The sequence below is a fragment of the Parasteatoda tepidariorum genome, chromosome 9 (genome assembly GCF_043381705.1).
Source record: "Parasteatoda tepidariorum isolate YZ-2023 chromosome 9, CAS_Ptep_4.0, whole genome shotgun sequence".
Classification (NCBI taxonomy): domain Eukaryota; kingdom Metazoa; phylum Arthropoda; class Arachnida; order Araneae; family Theridiidae; genus Parasteatoda; species Parasteatoda tepidariorum.
This window is the reverse complement of record NC_092212.1, coordinates 52211537-52231967: the sequence shown is the minus strand read 5'-3', so window position 1 is coordinate 52231967 and position 20431 is coordinate 52211537. Positions and strand designations below refer to the sequence as shown.

At 28.1% G+C, this 20431-nt stretch overlaps 2 protein-coding genes across 6 annotated transcripts in view; one reads left to right on the top strand and one right to left on the bottom strand.

Annotated features, from left to right (window-relative positions):
- The window catches only part of LOC107442501 (angiopoietin-1-like), a 79119-nt gene that overhangs the window by 31592 nt on the left and 27096 nt on the right, over positions 1-20431 (bottom strand). Inside the window, exon 4 of the mRNA XM_021147508.3 lies at positions 15815-15945. Coding sequence (XP_021003167.1) covers positions 15815-15945 — 131 coding nt within the window. The remainder of the gene's footprint in view (positions 1-15814; positions 15946-20431) is intronic.
- LOC107442502 (E3 ubiquitin-protein ligase ctrip) overlaps positions 1-20431 on the top strand; it is a 37672-nt gene that overhangs the window by 7300 nt on the left and 9941 nt on the right. For 3 of the 5 annotated variants that reach the window (XM_016056084.3, XM_043051241.2, XM_071185090.1), the window contains one exon: positions 18-90. The exons of 1 other annotated variant lie outside the window; for it this stretch is intronic. The gene's annotated coding sequence lies outside the window, so the exon portion shown is untranslated. Of the gene's footprint in view, positions 1-17; positions 91-12675; positions 12813-20431 lie in introns of those variants that run through there. One more of the 5 variants, XM_016056085.4, reaches the window with a different exon arrangement.

The window sequence follows — 20431 nt, the reverse complement described above, 5'->3', positions numbered from 1 at the left end:
CATTTATTAATTTTCAGTTGAGTGATTTCAAAAGCTTGAAGATGATTTTAGAATAAAATAACTTTTTATCCTTGTTTTGTTTCCAAAATAGTAAGTTTTATTTGGTTTATTATTTTTTCAGATATCAATTGTTGTTTTCAAATGATAGTTTTCATATTCAAGGTGTTTTTACTTGTATTTTACTAAAAGTAAAAGTTTCAAAGTATTAGTTATTCATATACATTATAATTAAACTTTTAATATTTATTAACTAGGATTTTTTTTATTTTTTTTTTATCCAGATAGTTTATTATCCTCAATACCAAACCATTTTAGCAATCTTTGTAAACTATATTTTTACTAAGTATAGCTCGTCTACCTTTCAAATTCCCTTAAGTTTTCTATATTTTCCTTGAAAAATGAAGATTTTATAATTAAAAAATCTAGTCAATCTATATTCAATGTTTGCTTCTAAGTACTAGGTTTAAAAAAAGTCAACAAATATTTAGTCTAAATCAGGCTGATAAATTTAAGTAATTGAAAGCATATATTTTATGATTGAATACACTTTAAGGTTTATTGAATCTTTGTCTCTGAGCGTTTCAAAAGCTTGAGGCTGATAAATTTAAGTAATTGAAAGCATATAGGTATTTTATGATTGAATACACTTTAAGGTTTATTGAATCTTTGTCTCTGAGCGTTAGATTTGATAGCATTCTAAAACCTTGAAATCAGATTAGAGGTAAGTAAACTAATATTAGAATCTTAAAAAATTCTATGAAAAGTGAAATATTTACATTTCATAGTTAAAAAAGATTAATTTAACCTGTGCATAAAATGTAAACTGGTAGAAATTTTTTCCTAAAAAAATGTGAGCCAAATTCATTTTTCACAAAATAGTTTTTACTTTGCCCAACATTGACCAAATCTTCTAATTACTAACTCAGCCATTTAATTTTTTCACAGGTAAATTAACAGTAGTCCATTGGTCTAGAACCTTTAAACTTTGACTCAGACCATTAAAAAATAATTATCATTAATAGCTCGAACCAGTAATCGATGTAAAGGGATGGTATTCTAGTTTGGTTTATCAGTTATTCAGTTTCAGGTTTTGATCTATTTTGCACTCATAAAATAGTCTTATTTAGTTTTAATTGTGAACATTACACATTCACTGTATATGAATCATTTTATTTAAGTTTTTTTTTATTAAATTTTTAAGGAAAAACTATTAGAGACATGCAAAGGCCCCAGTTATGTGTACAAACTTGGAATATCTTTTAGTCACTGGTCCACTGACTAAATTTTCTCAATATCTACCACTGTTTTCTCATTCAGCAAACTTCTGATTTCACATTAATTCCAAGACTAACAATAACACCTATAATCTAAGTCAAAGTAAAACACCTTCCCTGCACAGTACCTCACTCTCCCACTCTTTCTACTTCAAAATGAGATTTTAATATCTTTGGCATCGTTGTATAATTAGCTACATATAGCAACAACAAAAAAACCCAAAAAATCAGTTTTCTGAAGTTCTATTTTAGCATAACTCAGACTAAATCTTTATTTTCCAAGCAAGACTAAATCTTCATTTTCTTGGAAAGACATGTAACTCCAAATTACAATTGAAAAACAATGCTACATAGCTATCTATTTAAGGTGACTTTTTCAGCAGTTGAAAAATAAATTTACGATGATACGAAAAATAAATTTTGTATTGCCAGTGGCTAGCCGATGGGGAACAATGACCTAGTAGTTCTTTCAGTTACATTTTTTTCTTCTGTCACTTCATTTCTTCAGCATCTAGTGTTAATCAAAGGCATGCTTATTTGAAAATATATTTAATACAATTGAAAAAATAGTTTTTTACAAGTGTTTTGCGCCCTGTGGCAGAACATTACAGTTCTTGCAGAAAGATTTTTCTTTTGGGAAGAAAAAAATTTTGGTTTTCATTTCTGCAGAAATTTATGCGTAATTGAGCATTTAAATAATCACTTATTGTGGCGTTTAATTTATGTCGATAGTATCCTAAATCCATACAGTTGTTCGATTATATTTTCGGCAGTTATTGATTTTCATGTGGTTTTTAATTTTCCTGATATATTTCTGACGATATGGGAAATTCGAATCGTGCATTCGAGTATTTACTTTTTAAGGCAACGATTCTATCATTTTCCCGGCAATTATTGCTTTTGACTTCCATATACTTTTTAAAATTCGATATTATTTATTACAACAATCAAATCTTGAAACGAAACATGAACTTGAGTAACCCCTTTTGAAGAGTCCAATTCGAGTGACTTCGTCGTCAATTTGTTTTTCGGTAATTACAGCTACGATTCCATGATTTTTAATTGTTCTTTTGAAATTGATGATTTTCAGAATGCAATATTGGAAAGAATTAGTGTAATTTTCTCCCCAATAAAATGCGATAATATCGCCCTTAATTTTAGAATAAAAAAATATTACATATTGAATGAAAATAATGTTGTTTTTTGTAAACTCGGCGTTTTTTGTTAATTTAAATCGGTAACATACACCTTTGTTGTTATTAAAACAATCTTGCTGAAGGATATGAGTGCTAGAGAGTTTTGTTGCAGAAAGCCTGAAGAAATTCTGCCAAAAGGGATTTGTAAATTAAATAATTTAATATTATGAGTAAATTTTGCAAAAATTTCATCAAAAGTTTTGCTACTGAAAATGGGTCTTTTTATGATCAAGTAAGTCTACTTGCTCTTTGTCAGCGCCGACATAATCCATGTATTTTGGAAATTAGAATAATGGATTTTCCAAATCCTGTTCAATCTTCTTTTATATCTCTTTATACATCCTCAACGTGTTGTGGAAAAAGATAATGAAGTGATTTTAAAAGTTTACAGAGCATCTTCTTCAGCCATGAGTTTCAGCAAAAAACTTTTTTAAGATTATATGTGTTATAGTCAAAGTAATAAATCTGGTTATTATTAATAATAGCGAAGTTTTTTGGGAAATGTGATAAATTATGCACATTGGGCTGTTATTATTAATAAATAATTTCCAATGAAGTTTGCTTAATGTGAATAATTAGACATTAATAAAGCTAATGTAATTTTCTTATGTCTATGTGCTGTGATAATTTTCATATGTCTATGTGCTGTGATCTGTCGTTGCTCAGATTGGTAGAGCTTTTAAAAAAGGAGCAGCATGAAATATGGGTCAATGCTTATGTTTTAATTTAAAATAATTGCTTTAAAATTTCGATAGATTTTTTTATATATCATCGGATTTATTGATTGATAATTTTTGAAAATTTGAGTTCATAAATTTTACTATCGCTTCGAAAGATTAATGAAAATGTTCCTGTATTTATTATCGTTAATAATCAGATTAAACAAGGAAGTGAGTGCCATTGCTCGTTTTACCCTGCACTTATGTTTTTTTAATGTTAAGTGCTATTGCATGGTGTACATTTGTGTTGTATATCCTACTCTGATGTTTTGTTAAGATTAAGTGCCACTGCCCGGTTGGCATTTGCTCAATCGATCACTACACTGATAATCTTACTAGGTTTGGTGTTACTGTCCGATATACAAATTTGTCCTGCATTCCCCTACACTGAATTTTTGTGTTGATACACTTACCAGCAATCTCTAATCAATCACCAGTAATCACTTACCAGTTTCCGACTGATAAGGCACGGCGTAAATTTTCCCGATGTTACCACAACTGATGTTATTTTAAAGATTAAGTGCCACTGCCCAATATACTTTTCACTGTTTTTTTAAGTTTAAGGACCTGGTATGCATATGTTTTTAAGTGCCTTAAAAACAAGCATGTAAAAATAATCAAAAAGAATTTAAACCATCTAGCATGGAATATTCGTACAACATAAGAACAGCACACACAAAAGGCTAGCATCTGCATCCTAAGTAAACAAAAAACTGACATTGTCAATCTATTTGCTCCAAAAATTACTTTTATGCATGTCTATTAGATATCTCTTGCCAAATGCATTGAAAATTACTACACTGACCTTGCTTGAATGGTCATATTTATTAATTATATTTACCTTTTATTATTAAATTAATGATAACCAGTAAATGTGATAAATTCTGATACATTAATTCTTACACTTTAACCGACTTGCTCTCTTTAGCAAACTGAAATTTCTAGAGTACATTGCAAGCTTTGTACTCCATCGTCCAGATAATAAAAATATTTTGAAAGGTCAAAGGCTCAGAAGATTGATATGGTAAAAGAAAAAATATTACTGGAAAAACATCCTATTTTGCTTCCATGTGGTAAACGTAATTGACAATACTGGAAATGTTTCTTGGAACAAGGTAGATTTAAATTTTATTCTCAATTTTTGGAATTTGGACCCACTTGGAAAAGATTCATTCCACTACCAAATATCATCCGTCAAAAGAAGAACAAATGACCTCTCACGATGGGACCACACCACCACTTAGAACCTGATTCTTGAAAATAACATCTTAATTCAATTATCTTTTTTTTTATTTTACAAATATTAGGGTTTGGGAAAAATGATACAGCTGGTCACTAACAAGGGAAACCTGGGAAGTGTGACTCGCCAATTTTGAAATAAACTAGTGGGATGTATGCCTTATGAGGAATAATTTTAGGGGGCAACATTCGTTTCNTTGTAGGAGAAGCAGAGCTAAAGAAAGGTAAACAATCTCTATAGAAAGGCATAATATCAATCTCTGCTAGGGTACATGTCCCAAACAGATTTTATTTGCTATCTAAATTGAACATCTGCAGCTTGTACTAGCATTTAATTGCTTCACTACCACATTGCACTTGCATATTCAAAGCATAAAAATTTCATTGTCAAAAAATATGAAGATTTCCTTTGCTAAACTAAGCCATGCAAAGTGTAAAAACTGTAAAGCTCAAGATCTACACAAGACAATTTATTACAATGGTGTACTACTAGGATGAAACCCACGAAGAATGTCAAAATTTACTACGAAACCAAGAGCTATATGTATCTACTATTGAGAGAAACTTACGAGTAAAACAGAAGGCCTGGAATTTATGCAAAATCTGCTTTAATGATAATCTAATCATGCTACTAAGAATGGCAGTGTTTAAAAAAGCTTGTTTAACTAGAAGTTTGATGACTTTCAACAAAAGCTTCTTACCATTTGGGAATCGAAAGGATTTACACTCCTTCGTAGCATTGTAACTTTTAATTATATCAATGAAATGCAAAGTTTGAAATTGTGATTAGACAACTGCTTAAAGCAAAGCAAAAACTTGGTCTTAGCTTTAATTTTATCTACTTCATCAATTCTTTAGAAATAGCTACAGAAACAATCGAATCTGGCCATTTTTTTATGTCAGCTGGCAGAAATCACAGCGTTAAAAAACAGATGGGAAAAAAAAAGAAAATGTCTATGGCTTCCAGACATTTCTGGTTGAGTTTAAGTGCCGAAAAACAAAGTGAAAGTCAAAGAAATGACTGCTAATGATTTTTATAACTGACCAGATTTTACATCTCTAGTCAGGTGTCAAAAATCCAACCCAAACCATACTTTAATAAAATGGAAAAGTTGCAGTTCTACGTAGGAAGTAAACATTTCATGTGCATAAATTCTTTTAAAGATCACAACTGAACCGAAGTTGATTTCTTGAAATCATCTGCAGTAAAAAAGAAACCTCTAGCAAAACAAAACATCCTGGGAAAACCACTTCTTGACCAATCCTAGATGTATTCCCAAAAATGTAATCCTAAAACTACCTGAAGTACTCACACAACTCATAAAGAAGTGTTATGAAATGATGCTTGAGTTACATTGATTTTTAATTTTTAATGAACTGTGCTGAAGTATGAAGAGAAAACCAATGCTACTCCTAATTTGATAATAACTATTGATGTATAACAGATTAAAAAAAATTTCACAATATTTAATGAAATATCAAGGTACAACAAATTTAAAATATTTTAAATCGATCGTATTAAATTGGCAAGGAAAATAGCTATCAAGTTGTTTTTCTCAAAATCTTTCTTGATTATTCTATTCTCTTCTATTATTTTTTTCAATTGCATGGCAAAATAGCCCTTACCCTTGTAGGTAATATTTGGCAATGGCCTTTAAAGCGCTATCAGACTAGTTTAATACTTTTTGCCACTTACACCCTATTACATAACTTTTTTTTTTAATCTTTAAGAGCACCACATGCACATATGCTTATGTATTCACAATAGTGTGTACAGTAACAGATTATGTATGGTTTTCATTCCCCTGAAATTAACTCTTTATCTTCAATATTAGTTAGTAATAATTTCAAAAGTTTTATTTTAAAAGCATATTGTTAATTTCTATATAAATGTAGTAAAGTATAGATCCCATTATTCATTCTAAATAATAAAATATTAAAAACAATGATCAGAGATATTTTAATTCCTCTGTAAACATATTTTCTCCCTGAAAACTGGAAATATGCTTAAAAAACTAACCAGGTGTATTTTCATGCTTTGCATTTTAAATAAAAATTGTCGCTCTTCTCTTGAGATAAACAGATTATTTTTTTTTGTCCGCTGAAAACATGAAGAATAGTAACATTTTTTATAGTGGATTTAATAATTTACATCAAAAGTTTATTTATATACATCAGAAACAAAATTTGTGACTAACAAAGTATCAGGTTTTATTGTGATGGCAATGACTGGAATTTTTAAAGTAATTTTTTTTTTATTTGCTTATTTTTGTGTCTTAGAAAATTGTTTTTCATTTTTTTTACAAATTACAAATTTGTTAACAAAAAAAAAAAAAAAAAAAAAAAAAGATTTTGTAAGCAAACACTTAACACATAACTGGACTTACAAGAAGAAATCAATACAATTAAATGCTCAAGACAGGCTGATTTAGATTAGTGTTACAGATCACGGCTGGAAAAAAGATAGTTATTTTTTTCTTCTTTCTTTCTATTGATTAGACAGTCCAGGGATCAAGATAAAGGCTTTGGGGGAGGGGGTCTTTTAGCCTGGCCTGCATATGATAGATTGTGTATCTTTGGCATAAGTTGCCTCTTATTGAGCAATGTTGTGCCAAATCTTTCAACATCTTATATGCTTTTTTTTTAATGTAGAATTATTTGCAAATTTAAGACTTATCAGCAGATGTATACATGATATTAAAAAAATTAAAATGTCCATCTCTAAATTTTTTTTTAAATTAAAATTTGTGAATGCAAATTTCAAATGCCTTGGCGAGAAATTTATAGGATATCAATAAATATAACTAAAACCATCATGTGGATAAATAAAAACTTGTTAAAACTTGGAATTTATTATGTGTATTAAATTTGATAATAGTTTCCTTTAAAGACTAACTGAAGGAAAGGATAAAAAGTCAATGGGCAGCATTTTATGTAAGGCTTAAAGTTATAGAGCACTTTTTCAATAAAGCTAAAATGACAAATTGCAAATTCAGCACAGAATTACAAATGTTTAATAAATACTTCACGTTGCACCATTTTCTCTCTTATTTTATTAAAATGTAAGATGGAAAAAATCGAGAACATCTATCCTCCATTTCTAATAAAAAGAATTGTTAGGGAATTGCCTATACATAAACGAATATAAATAAAGAAAATTTTATATTGCATTTTTCGCTGTTTTATTTGGTTTTTTTTTTTATATAAAACAGCGAAAGTAAGTGCATTGCAAATACAATTTTCTTTATCATTGCCTTATATCACGATTTTGTATTCCATCTAAAGCGACTAGTTTGTTTATATTCTTTGTATTAAAATTTGTTGCTGAGAAAAAAATGCTATTCAAAGCAGATAAGGTTTCGAAAATATCAAAATATCTATCTAATTGTTTGCATTGCTTCTTAACAATAAGCATTGAATAATGACGACATATACTTTTTTTTAAACTACTTGGAAGTTGTGATATTTTTTAACTCGCGAAAAAGGAAAGAAAGTGTAATCCCTTTTTGTATCTTTTAAGTTGAACTTATGGTTTTTGAAACATTTTTAATATGGATGAGATGAGTCTGCTTAAGTATTAAAAAATATTTTTTTTACACTCTTGCTCTGTGATTTAAAGAAACTATTCTTCCAGCAGTTGATATGAGTTTTGCTTTTTAAAATCCCCTTTTGAGTTAAAGGGAATTCTTCCTCTATGTTGTTCAAATACGTAAGCATCTAATGGGTTGAAACGGGTTTGTGATTTGCTTATTTTTGCTGTCGAGGGAGGGTATGGCAAGATATTAAAATTCCCTTATTTTCAAAATTTTCTTAAAAGGCAAAATAAAAAACGTATTAAAAAATTACATGTGTAATAAAAGTTAAATTCGGAGGTAAAACTAATTTTAAAAAATTTCTTCGAACAGTTTTTAAAGGACAACAAATAAAACACACAATATTGGGACAGTTCCCCCAACACGGAGCTTTTGGAGCTCGCTCCAAACTGTTCCAACGATGCCATTCGAAAACGAACTGAAAAGTTTTTTTTTTTTGTTATAAATNTTCCTCTTATGTTGTTCAAATAGTACGTAAGCATCTAAAAGGTTGAAGCGGGTTTGTGATTTGCTTATTTTTGCTGTCGATGGAGCGGATGGGTATAGCAATGCTTATGCAAGATATTAAAATCCCCTTATTTTCAAAATTTTCTTAAAAGGCAAAATAAAAAACGTATTAAAAAATTACATGTGTAATAAAAGTTAAATTCGGAGGTAAAACTAATTTTAAAAAATTTCTTCGAACAGTTTTTAAAGGACAACAAATAAAACACACAATATTGGGACAGTTCCCCCAACACGGAGCTTTTGGAGCTCGCTCCAAACTGTTCCAACGATGCCATTCGAAAACGAACTGAAAAGTTTTTTTTTTTTGTTATAAATAAATTATATTATGTAGAATTCAAATGTTTTGAAAGCAAACTTTTCATTTTAATACAAAATATTTTCCAATGCTGCCCCAACAGTATCTGTTGTCACTTTTTCATCAAAATAAAGGTTCATATCAAATATACATTTAGAAATAAAGAATTTGATTGTTACATTTAGAGTAGAGCGATCAGAGAGTTTAACTTTTTTATTGTAGTTTAATTTTCTGAAAGAAATATTTAAAATATTGACAAAATAATTATTATTAAATAAAGAATAATGACGTCACGAAAAAATTATGAATTGAATCTATCTACCACGATTTTGAAATCCATTGTGATCTGGCATTTTATTTTTGTCGTAGACTCAGCGCCGTTTTATTTCCTTATTTTGAATATATGTCCTTAAAGTTTGACACTATGCTGTCGTTTCTGGGTCTTTATCTTAAAACTTTACGTTTAATCCATTCTTTGCCATTTATATCTAGAGTTTTAACACCTTAAAACTGTACAACTTTGTATTACTTTCACGTGGGGCTTTTATCATGATTTTTTTTTTTTTCTCAGTGGTTTTTTATTATTATTTATGCATACGTTTTTGAAATATTATCTATATTCTCATCCTATTCAAATTAGATAAGTTCGAACATATTACAGTGTTAATTTAAAAGAAACAAAATTTCTTTGTGTTGCTACTGTCCGAGAAAACGGTGTACGTTTAAAATTGCCATCCCACTTTCAATATTTGTTGCAAACGTTTCTATTTTGTATCTGTTTTTAATCTTGCAAAATTTGTAATTAAATGTGTTAAATATATGTTAAAAGCAAGTTTTTATTTTTATTTTTCAATAGCTGTGACTTTAAAAGTGTATTTTGTCGCTACTAAGCATTGTTGTGAGACATATACCTGTTCCTTATCACTTGAATTTAGCCAATGTATTATATAATAATAATTGAAGAAAATAGGGAACAACGGTTTATGTACATTTGTCACAAAAATAACGATTAGATCGCCATTTTGTGCATTTTGAGGATTACTAATTTTTGACAAATCAATAACGTGGAGAATCGGTTCTCTTTGAGAGTTATTACACAGCTAAGATAGACCGTGCCGGGTAAAAACGGTTACTGCCCTCGCTCAGACAAGAACAAAGAAAAATGTAGTGAAAAAGTGAGGAGGTATTGATAGGGGAGGAATTTTGAAGAAATAACGGTTCGTGTCCAACCGGATTTTTAAAATTTATTTTTTCTTAACATCAAAAATTTGATTTTAAGTTTTTAGGTGGTGAAAATGAAAATGCCTTTGACGCACATGTATATTTTTTATTTTTATTATTTCAATCGAATACTTGCTTCTGTAAATACTCAAACGTTGAAATTCTTTTTTCGCAGATTCAGCTTTTATGGGCATATCAGTTTTTTTTTCTCTTTATTATGCTTAGACTATAAGAAAAAAGAAATGGTATTTTTAATAGGAGCCGAGCTTTAAACTTACTCACTTAAACTAATTAGTATTTTATTTTATTTTTCATACGAATAGCAATTATTTCAATGTTATTTTTCTTTCACACAACGGTTAGTGTTAAGAAATTCTGTTTTCATAGATCTTTTTGTAGTTGCTTATTTTATAATAGTTTGTTTTGTTATAAAAATATCGTGACTTTTTTTAATGTATAAATATATAAGTTCAACAAAAATAAACGAGAATAGTTACCATTGAATAAATAACGATCGACGATTGGAACTTATGGATAGACGAAGTTGAGTTTGATTGATTAAGAAGCTTACCTTTTTATTTATATCAAAATTCATTTTTCTTTGAGGGGAAATAAACTGTAAATATGAATTTCTTCATAAACACAGGATGATAGCGAAAATTCCCCTGACTCTTAATTTTAAAAGAATATCCACCACACATTTCGTTTTGATATCACAAATATTCAGAAATCTTAAACTATGTACTATATTAAAATGAAATAATGGTAGTATTGCATAGATCAGTTGTAGATAAATTTTTAAGATAAATATATATAGTATTTTTAATAAGCTGGTAAATTAAGTTATTCTATTATAGAAATAATTGTCAATTTGTAGATAAGGCAACACAATTCATTATTTGTCCTTGCAAAGGAAACAAACGAACATTCCAAATAACTTTTTATGTTTATGATCAAATTTTCCCCTACTAAGCCACAATTATATTTGTTCAACGGCTTAATCTAAAATATGCTTATTAATTAGTGCAGACGGTATTTTAAGTTACGAATTCAGACACAAAAATGTTCTTTCTCGTAAGAAAATAACCCTTTTGGGCTGATTTAAATATTTGATCCTCAAAATATAAGGGTAGCTGCAATCTGTAAAATGTTATCCCAATGTATAGGAGAGCCGGCGAAAGTTAAGCCCCTTAATGTTACTTTCATTAATTGCATATTTCACCATATCTTCGAAACAATTAAAGCGGCTAAAAATAATAATTTTTAATTGTTTTTATTTTATTAAATTGAATATTGATCTGAAGAATTGGATTTTTAAGGGTAGAACATTTTAATCTACGCAATTGTGAATGATGAAATTCAAAATTTGAAGGAAATCTCACCATTAGTTCTTAAGTAATAAAAATTTAAAAATAAGGCATCTTTCAAATGGCGAAATACGTACAAAGTGAACTCGTGCACTATTGACACTTTATTTTCCAGATAGCGGCTACCGTCTCCCCCATATTTTGAAGGTCAATAATCCCAATAAGATATTAAAAAATGTACGTTTTTTCAAAAAAGGAACGATTTTGTGTGTAATTTCGTAACTTAAGATATCGTATGCGCTAATTAATTTACATATTTGAAATGTGACCATGGAACTATTGTGTCGTAGTTCGTGAAAATCCAAACATTATATCAAAAGCTATTTTGGAGTGTTTCTTTCCCCTGCACTATACTATTTTTATAAAACAATTTTTAATGCATAAATTGTTAGAAATGTGTTATAATATATTCTTAATAATATTCCAATTATATATTTAAAATTTAACTTGTTAATTACAGTTCTTAAAAAAAAAAAAATTCAAAATTCCAATTCCTGCTGCTGATAGTTAATGTAAAATATTAATTGTGCAGCCTCTCACATGAATGGTTTTTTGTATGACTTAATATTCGTTCTGAAGTAACAGAAAAATTATTTTTACCTTTTTCTATTTACTGCATTTGAAATGAATGAGTTGAGAGGGGGGGGGGAGCGATAACGTAAAATAGCTCAAGGCTCAATTTCGGAATCACTATCTGTTTTATTAAAGAAATAACAAACAATAGCAGTAAGTTATCTCGTATTGTGACATTTAGAGGTTTTTATGCTTACTAACATAAATTAAAAAATACAAATAAATTAAGATTTCCGGTAAAAAAGACATGTTTTTAATTTGTGTTAAAAGAAAAAACTTTAAAAAGTGTAAAATAAAGAAACGTTAAATTTTTTTATTTTTGAGAAATACACAATTGCTTTTTTCTAATTATTTGAATTTTGTAAAATTAAATTCATATTTAAGTATTAACTTTTTAAAAGCTTATTTCAGCTATGCTAAGAACGGGATATATTTTCCCTATCAAAAAAAAGGGGGGGGGAATTCATTATGGAGGTAGTATTCCTGTTCAAATATAATACTTAAATCTTTGGATAATTTAGTCGTTTAGTGTGAGTTTCTAGATAAGTAGTGAGTTCACTAAATTTTATTCAGTATATCGCCAAGATTGTTTATTATCGTATACGGGCACTTTGCCAGGATTCGTTGCTTGAATATCCAAACATTGTTGATGACGTAATGATCTCGCCAAACTGTAGGATTTGTGTATTCTTTCCCTTACATTTATTTCCGGAGAACTCAGTCATAACAAAATGCGAAGTTTAGTAGGTGTTCGTTCATAATTTCAAGATTCTTTTTTGTTTACCTTTATTCATAATTTTAGTTGCAGATTAACAGAATAAAAATGTGGTTAGTGTTTTTTTTTCCAATTTGTTTTAGTTATGTAACTTTTATTTTTATTTTTTAAGACATGTTTAATGAATCAGCTGTTATATTTGTCTCTTTTTTTAATGATATTTAAGGATTCTGTTCGTTCGTAAAATGCTGATTTGTTATCGTTTTCATTTACCTTTATAGATAATTTTGGTTACAGATTATCCTGTCAGAAATGCGGTTGGTATTTTTAAATTTGTTTTAGTAGTGTTTGAGAAAGAATGATTTTTTTTAGAAATGTTCCAGGAATCAGCTGTTTAGTAAACTGTTAAAAAAATTTCTAATGTTATTTTAGATATACTTCGTTCTTAAAAATCCAGATTCGTTATCGTTTTTATAAACTTTTGTTGATAATAAAATTATTGCAAATTGAGTAATGAGGTTTAGTAATGCTGGAGAATTAGTAAGAAATACTACATGAATCTCCATTAAACTTGTATATATATTTTTGTATCGTATTTAATCATATTCTCTCAAATTTTCTTTTATTTGTCTTATAAGTTCGTGTTTTATTCTCATTACTCTGCTGGTAAAAGCGGACATTGAATAACCAGTTTGAATTTTTTTATTTATTTATTTAAAATTAGTTTTTTCCTAGGATCCGTGTTGGCTTCAAATAGTATTTAAATTTCCTTAGAGGTATTATCCAATATTTTATTACATTCCATCTGAAATATCGATGTTCTTAGCCTTGTAATCTCCAAAATTTGAAAATCGTGGCTTCTTTACATTTCAGTTTTTGAGTACAGAAGTCCTTCTATATGATAATTTTATTTTTATTTACCTTTTTTTTTTAATTTCATATTACAGAATAAATGCAATTACCATTCTGAAATTTGAGTTTTATTACTTTTTTAGTTAGATTTTATTCCAGACAAAGGTTTCATGTTTTAGTATATTTTTAGTTTCATTTCCTTTTAACTGAGTATCAAAGTCAGTTAATTCCTGTTTATTGTAGTAATTACATATTATTGAATAGATAAGATTAAAGTTTTATTTTGTGTGTAAAATATAGAATTCTGAATTCATAGTTACAAATTAGTTGCATATAATAAAAAACATTTTTAACCATCTTGAACAAAAGGGATGTACATTTAACTATATAAATTAACTCTTAATTTCATGTTATCACTTTGGTTAGGTACCTAATATAGGTAATGCAGTTATTGGTTTTTACAGCGGACTTGAAAAGTACTGTCATGAATTAAAAGGATTTTCAAAAATAAACCAGAGTTGTCATGGTATTAACCATGTGAGTTTTTTAACAGTGTTTACCATGGTTTTTACCATCTTGGGGAAAACTTATTTTTCCCATGGCTTTTTAGTCTATAAAAAGTTTTTTCTAGAATTTTAACTGTTATGTAAAAATTAACATATTTTTCCCATCCTCAGAAAAATTTATTGTTTTTACTATTTCTGTGAGCATTTTAAAGTGTACGTTTAAAGCAATACTGAAACAATAGCTTGGAACATTAGAAAAATTCTCTTGTAAACATTGTAGTACAATATCTGATCATTTTTAGAACTAATGTTCTAAAAATTTTTGTAAGATTCGAAGTTGTCCTGATATTCCTAATAAAAGAAAATTTGACCTGATTTGTCCTTTTTAACCTTTTTTTATTTTTTCTATTCTGGAACTATTATGACTCCTCTATAATACAGTGAAAACGCAATAAAATAAGTATGGCAAATTATAAGATTCTCCTCAAAACTATAATATTAAACGTACGAAGAATGCATGTTTATAACAAGTTAATAATTACTAGCCTTCCAATATTGCAACAATTTTTTTTTTCTGTTGAAGGAAATATCAATTTGTGATGTTTATGTGAACTGAAAATAAAAATAAATAAAATCTTTTTTTTTCCTGATATCAATATAGAAAAACTTCTTTTTTTTTCAATCTTAAAATGAAATGCTTATAATGCAAACTTATGTTGCGGACCAACGATTGTCTTAATCCCCGAAAAAATTCTGCTGCACTCATCAAAAATATGCACCTTTTGTCTATCTTAATCGATCATGTTATAATTTTCCCCCCATTTAAATAGCTTAACTTTTGACATCAACATTTAGTGTTATTGGACTCAAAAGCCAGTGCACTTAATTTAATTTTTTTCCTTGCAAAAATTTGTTAAATTATTTGAGTTTTAATGAAGAATACTTGGGAAAGCATAAAATCTCTTATTTCGTATACAAGCAGACTGTTAAGTATAACTTTTTAACTACAACTTTGGAGATAGCTTGCATTATATCACTTGTGGAATAGTTGCTTAATAGCAAGTATACCTACCTGTATCTAAATGTATACATATTATCTAATAATTCTGAACATTAACTACAATTTGGAAATACTATATATTCCTTAAGTAACAAACCAATATATCTGTAAATAAATAAACAAGGGCTAATAGTATTATCCAGGTTTTTTCTTTTAAAAACTGGGTTTTCCCTGGTAAAAACCCCGCCCTGAAATAAACAAGTTTACATCTATTTTAAAATGACCAATGATTTGATTTTGTCAACTGAAATTGCAAAAAAGAAAGACCGTGATTAATTAAACAATGTCATCCCAACCAAACAAAATAAGCACCTTTTTTAAAATTTTCAGCCCAATCCAGACATAACTTGGACTTAATATTTCTGTTCAAAACATGAATGATCCTGCAGTGACATAAATTATTCTGTGATGTACATCGTTTTGTACACCACAGTTTTGTACACTTTCTACTTTAGGAGAAATGTTAAGCATTTTTGCACTTGTTATAAGTTTTTTTACGTATATTATTGAAATAGCCAAGCTTGACAATTATCTGGCTGGTTATGGAGAGATATAAATGAGATTGTTTTTCTTAGGTCGTGATTTTTAAAAATTTTGAGATAGAAAATTTCTTCAGCATTGTACACAATTTTTTTTTCATATTAATATGATAAATTATTAACAATCAATTGAATTGTTTAAATAGTTAAAAAAATACCTGCTTGAATCATGTGATTTGTCCATCCTATGTTGGGTATCAAATCCAGTTTGTCGTTAAGAGTATTTTGCAAAGATGACTGGAGGTATGTTTTGGATACCAGATATTCTTTTTCATACTTCTGTATTGATCTGCAAGATTAAATTGCATATTTCAAATATTTATTATAGCTGTTCTGAAATGTTGATCAGTTAATATTATAGTATTTTCAGTATTTTCCTAGGTACTGCCATTTAATAGTTTTTGAGTCTGTAAAATTTAACTAAAAACTTAAAATTTTGATTTTTGTTTGATTCTCTAAATTTTAACCTTCTGTTTAGTCTTCAGTAGACTTAATAAACAACAGCAAGTCTAGATTTTTTGGATAATCAACTTTTGCCCCGGTTTGGATTTTATACATTTATAATTGTTGATTTTTTAATTTTTTTTACCCTTAATCTAAAGTTAACTGAAACTTGTTCAAAGTTAACTGATAACTGATTTAAGAAATTGTAGTTGTTAAATGTTCTGCAAGTAATTATACTGTACAGATATATTTTGATAAATGTTCTTTCTATTTTAATTTTTCTGCATTTTTATAAAAGTTATGTTAAAAAAATTTATGAACTAAATTAAAATTATTGTTATTAATATAATCTAGATACTAAGTATTGACTTTTCAATGGTTTTACTTAATTTTGTGCACATTTATATTGAACAATGTTTAAAACAGTTATATCCTCATAGATATTATTTTCGTTACAAAACCAGCTGGCAGAATTTATTAACTTATGTTTTGTTTGTTTGAATAATTTATTTATTTTTATCTACTTGTACTACAATCGCTCGGTGATTTTTCAAAATGTTAACTTTTGCTTCAGACAATTAGAAAAAATTCATCTCGTAATTTACTTAATATTGATAATTTTTACTTTAAGACCATATATTTAGTATTCAAATCAATGACCAGACCACCAATAAGAAAAACTTACAAAAAATGAGAAATTTAATGACAATTTTAAATTGTAAATGCATAGAAAAATAAATGAATCACCTCACTTAAATGCTATGAATCAATAATTAATTAGTAAATGCAGGTAAACATTTTAAATAATGTTTCATTGAAAATTTAATATATTTTAGGAAAATAAATTAAATCTTAAATTTTTCATATGAATTTATACTTTTTCGTTGTAAAAACATCTCTCCATCACTTATATTTTATAACTTAAGTGCGACCACATATTGTAAGCAAAAACATTATATTTTAGAACCAGAATTCTTGTTTTAAAATGTGTTTTGGCATATGGAGGAAGTAGTGGAAACTGGAAAAACATTATTTTTTTCTAAGATATATTTGCTCCGCAATAATTTAAAAACATGATAGATATTGTTTGTTTTACATTTTAAAGTATGATTTGCATTCTTCATCGTCATTGATCATGGTTTCAAATGAGTAGACATTGTATAAGTTTAAATGAAATTTGTTTCTGTAATTCATTATATTATGTATGCATGATGCATACCATTTTTTAAAGGTGTTTATTTTTTATTTGCATTTTTTAAAAGCCTTGAAGTTGCTTTTTTCATTTGGTGTTTTTAAAAAGTCCTTAATTTTCCCTTTTTGAAAATGAGATTTTTTTCTTTACCGTGTCTATTTTCACCACGTATTATGCAAAAGTGTGCTTTTCATATTGTTCTATTCAATGTTTTTCACAATGTCAACCACAATCCATTTCGGTATACCGTCGGTCTGTAGCGTATGTAAGTGCCAATCATTTGACATGTATGATGAAACACTTGTGAGTTCACACGTGCGTCTACTGAGCTGGGTTCAGTGAGACTATTGCACTTGCATGTGCAACTCTGCTGTATTTATTACATATCTGCAATTTCAGGCTCCATTATCCCCCGTTATCAAACCGAAAAATCTCTGGATCATTTTATAATGTCTAATATAATCAAGAAAAAGAGTTCTTTGAACAAAAAAATAATTAAATACTTGAGTATTAGTTTAAAGCTTTGTGAATACATTTATGGTATACTATACTGGCAAAAGTGATTTAAAATGCTAAGATTCCTTAGATAAAATAATTTTTCACACTAACTTCTACTGACATGACTAAAATAATTACTGTTAAATGTACAGTCAGACCTCAATATAAGGTCACCCTAAGGGACATCGCAAAAGTGACCTATAAGCGGGGTGACCTTTTAACCAATTCATTAGCAGTTTGTAACTAAGCACGTAAATACTACATATTATGATTTTTTAAAAATGGTAAAATACAAGCGAATGTGATTGGTCATAAATTAAATATTTAAGTCAATAAATTTTAACAGAGCTAGTAAAGAATTAAAGAAAGTTAGATCTTTAAAAATATTTTTAATTTAAAGTAAAGCTGTTTACAAATTTCATCAACGTGTACATACATACATTACATCTTATTTTATTTAAAATAATCTTTTATGCAGGTCTGTCTTGATTTTGGTGTCATTTTTCGAACAATGTTTTCTAGATTTTGTAACTTGTAAAAAAATTTCGTATGACATTTATTGCATTGAAGGCTTCTGCTTGGGTTATTTTACAGCTACAGTCTCAGGATCACTGTCATTGTCCTCACTGTTCACAACTTGTGAAACAATTTCAGGAATTGTAGCTTCAGAAGTGGTGGCAATTTCCTCATAAATCAAACCGTATTTAGCCTCCCCTTCAATGGCATGGCCACGATTTTTCAGATCTTCAATCAGAACAGATAGAGGAATATCGTCTTCGGTTTTGTCATCCACGATATTCAGAGAACTCACAAAACCAGCATGACTAAAACAATTTGCTATGCATGTGGTGGATACCATGTTCCAACTTTTTTACACATAGAAAATGGCGTCCAAGACAGTATCGTGAAACTCCTTTTTTTTTGGTCAATGGCAGCGATAAAGTCCTTCAGGAGGAGCTTATGATAGTTCACTTTTAGGTTTTGAATAACTCCTTGATCCAATGGTTGGAGAACACTGGTCACATTGGGAGGCAAGAAAACAAGCTCAATTGAGGCTAACTGTGGGATGTTGGTATAAGCTGTGCAATTGTCTGCTATGAAAACAACTTTTCGCTTCTTCACAAACTGCAACATTTTAGAACTCGAGAGGGGTTAAACCTTGTAAGGAAGTTAAATGGGCTTTTGTTTGAAAAGAGATCCCCTCGCCTTAGATAAAAATGACCTTATAAGTGATAACGTTTTTTTAAACTTGATTATATATCCAATAATCTGTAACAAAGAATTCCTATTCAGTGAGCCGGGACTTTGGAAAAGTGACCTTATATGAGGAGGACCTTGTATCAAGGTCTGACTGTATTTTGTATTATCATTTTTTGATTGAAGTTCCTGATTATCCAGTTTAGTTACCAGTTGAAATAGCGTGGCAAATCAAAATCATGAATTGTTCAAAACAAATAGTAAAAAAATTTACATCAGAATAAGTCACATCTAAAAAAAACTTTTTTTGTGATGTTTCAACTATTGAAATGTAAAAAAATATTGTAAATTTTAGCCTTACAAAGTGACTATTTAATAAATTTTTGTTAATGTACATTTATATTTATTATAAAATAATTTTTTTACCTTGCACTGAAACTCATATATTATCACTTAAAAATTTCAAGACATCTGATACCAAATCATAATCTTTTTTGTCTGAAACTATTTTACACAAACCAACCGTGTGACCCACAAAACTGATAATCGAGAGTATACTATGCGAATGAGATTTATTTTATTCAATTTATAACACAATTTTAAATAAAAATATTGCTTTTTTTATAATTTTATTTTTTAAGTTGTATCTTAGTCCACTTTCAAAATACAATCTTCTACCCATTGTTGGTCTAAGTCCTCTTTAACTAATGTTTCATTATTTTTTTTGTCCTTTTAACTTTTGTTTTTTTAATGTCCTTTTTAAATAATGTTTTATTTTGAGAGTATACTATGCGAGTAAATTTGTTAGATTGAGATTTATTTTATTCAATTTATAACACAATTTAAAGTAAAAATATTGCTTTTTTTTATAATATTTTTTAAGTTGTATCTTAGTCCATTTTCAAAATACAATCTGCTACCCATTGTTGGTCTAAGTCCTTTTTAACTAATGTTTCATTATTTTTTTCATCAGTATTTTAATTTTATCTGAAACAGGTGTTTTAAATATAACTATTTTTGTAAACATTTTTTTTTAATTGCCAATTAACCTATATTAGGAAAGCACTATCTTCATCTAAGAGGCTGAATGCAGCCCACCCTTATATGGTCACTGTGCTTTTCTGCTTGTCAACCAAAAATTTTAAAATCTATAGATAATATTAAAAAACATTTTATTGATATTTTTTAAACTAACTTTAAAAAAAAAACATAATTACAGCTTTAAAATTGCTAATTTCATGTTAATTCAGGCTTGTTAAAAAAAAAAATATTGTTTGAGGGCTTAATTATTTAAAATTAAAGCAGGTAAGTAAATTATGTACTAGTCCAAAAAAATAATAAAATTAATTTTTCTATAGAAAAAATGGTAAATGTTCTGTTATAATTTAATTTTATTGAAAACATAATATGCAAAACATTAAGTGCTTATTTCAAAAATGTCAAA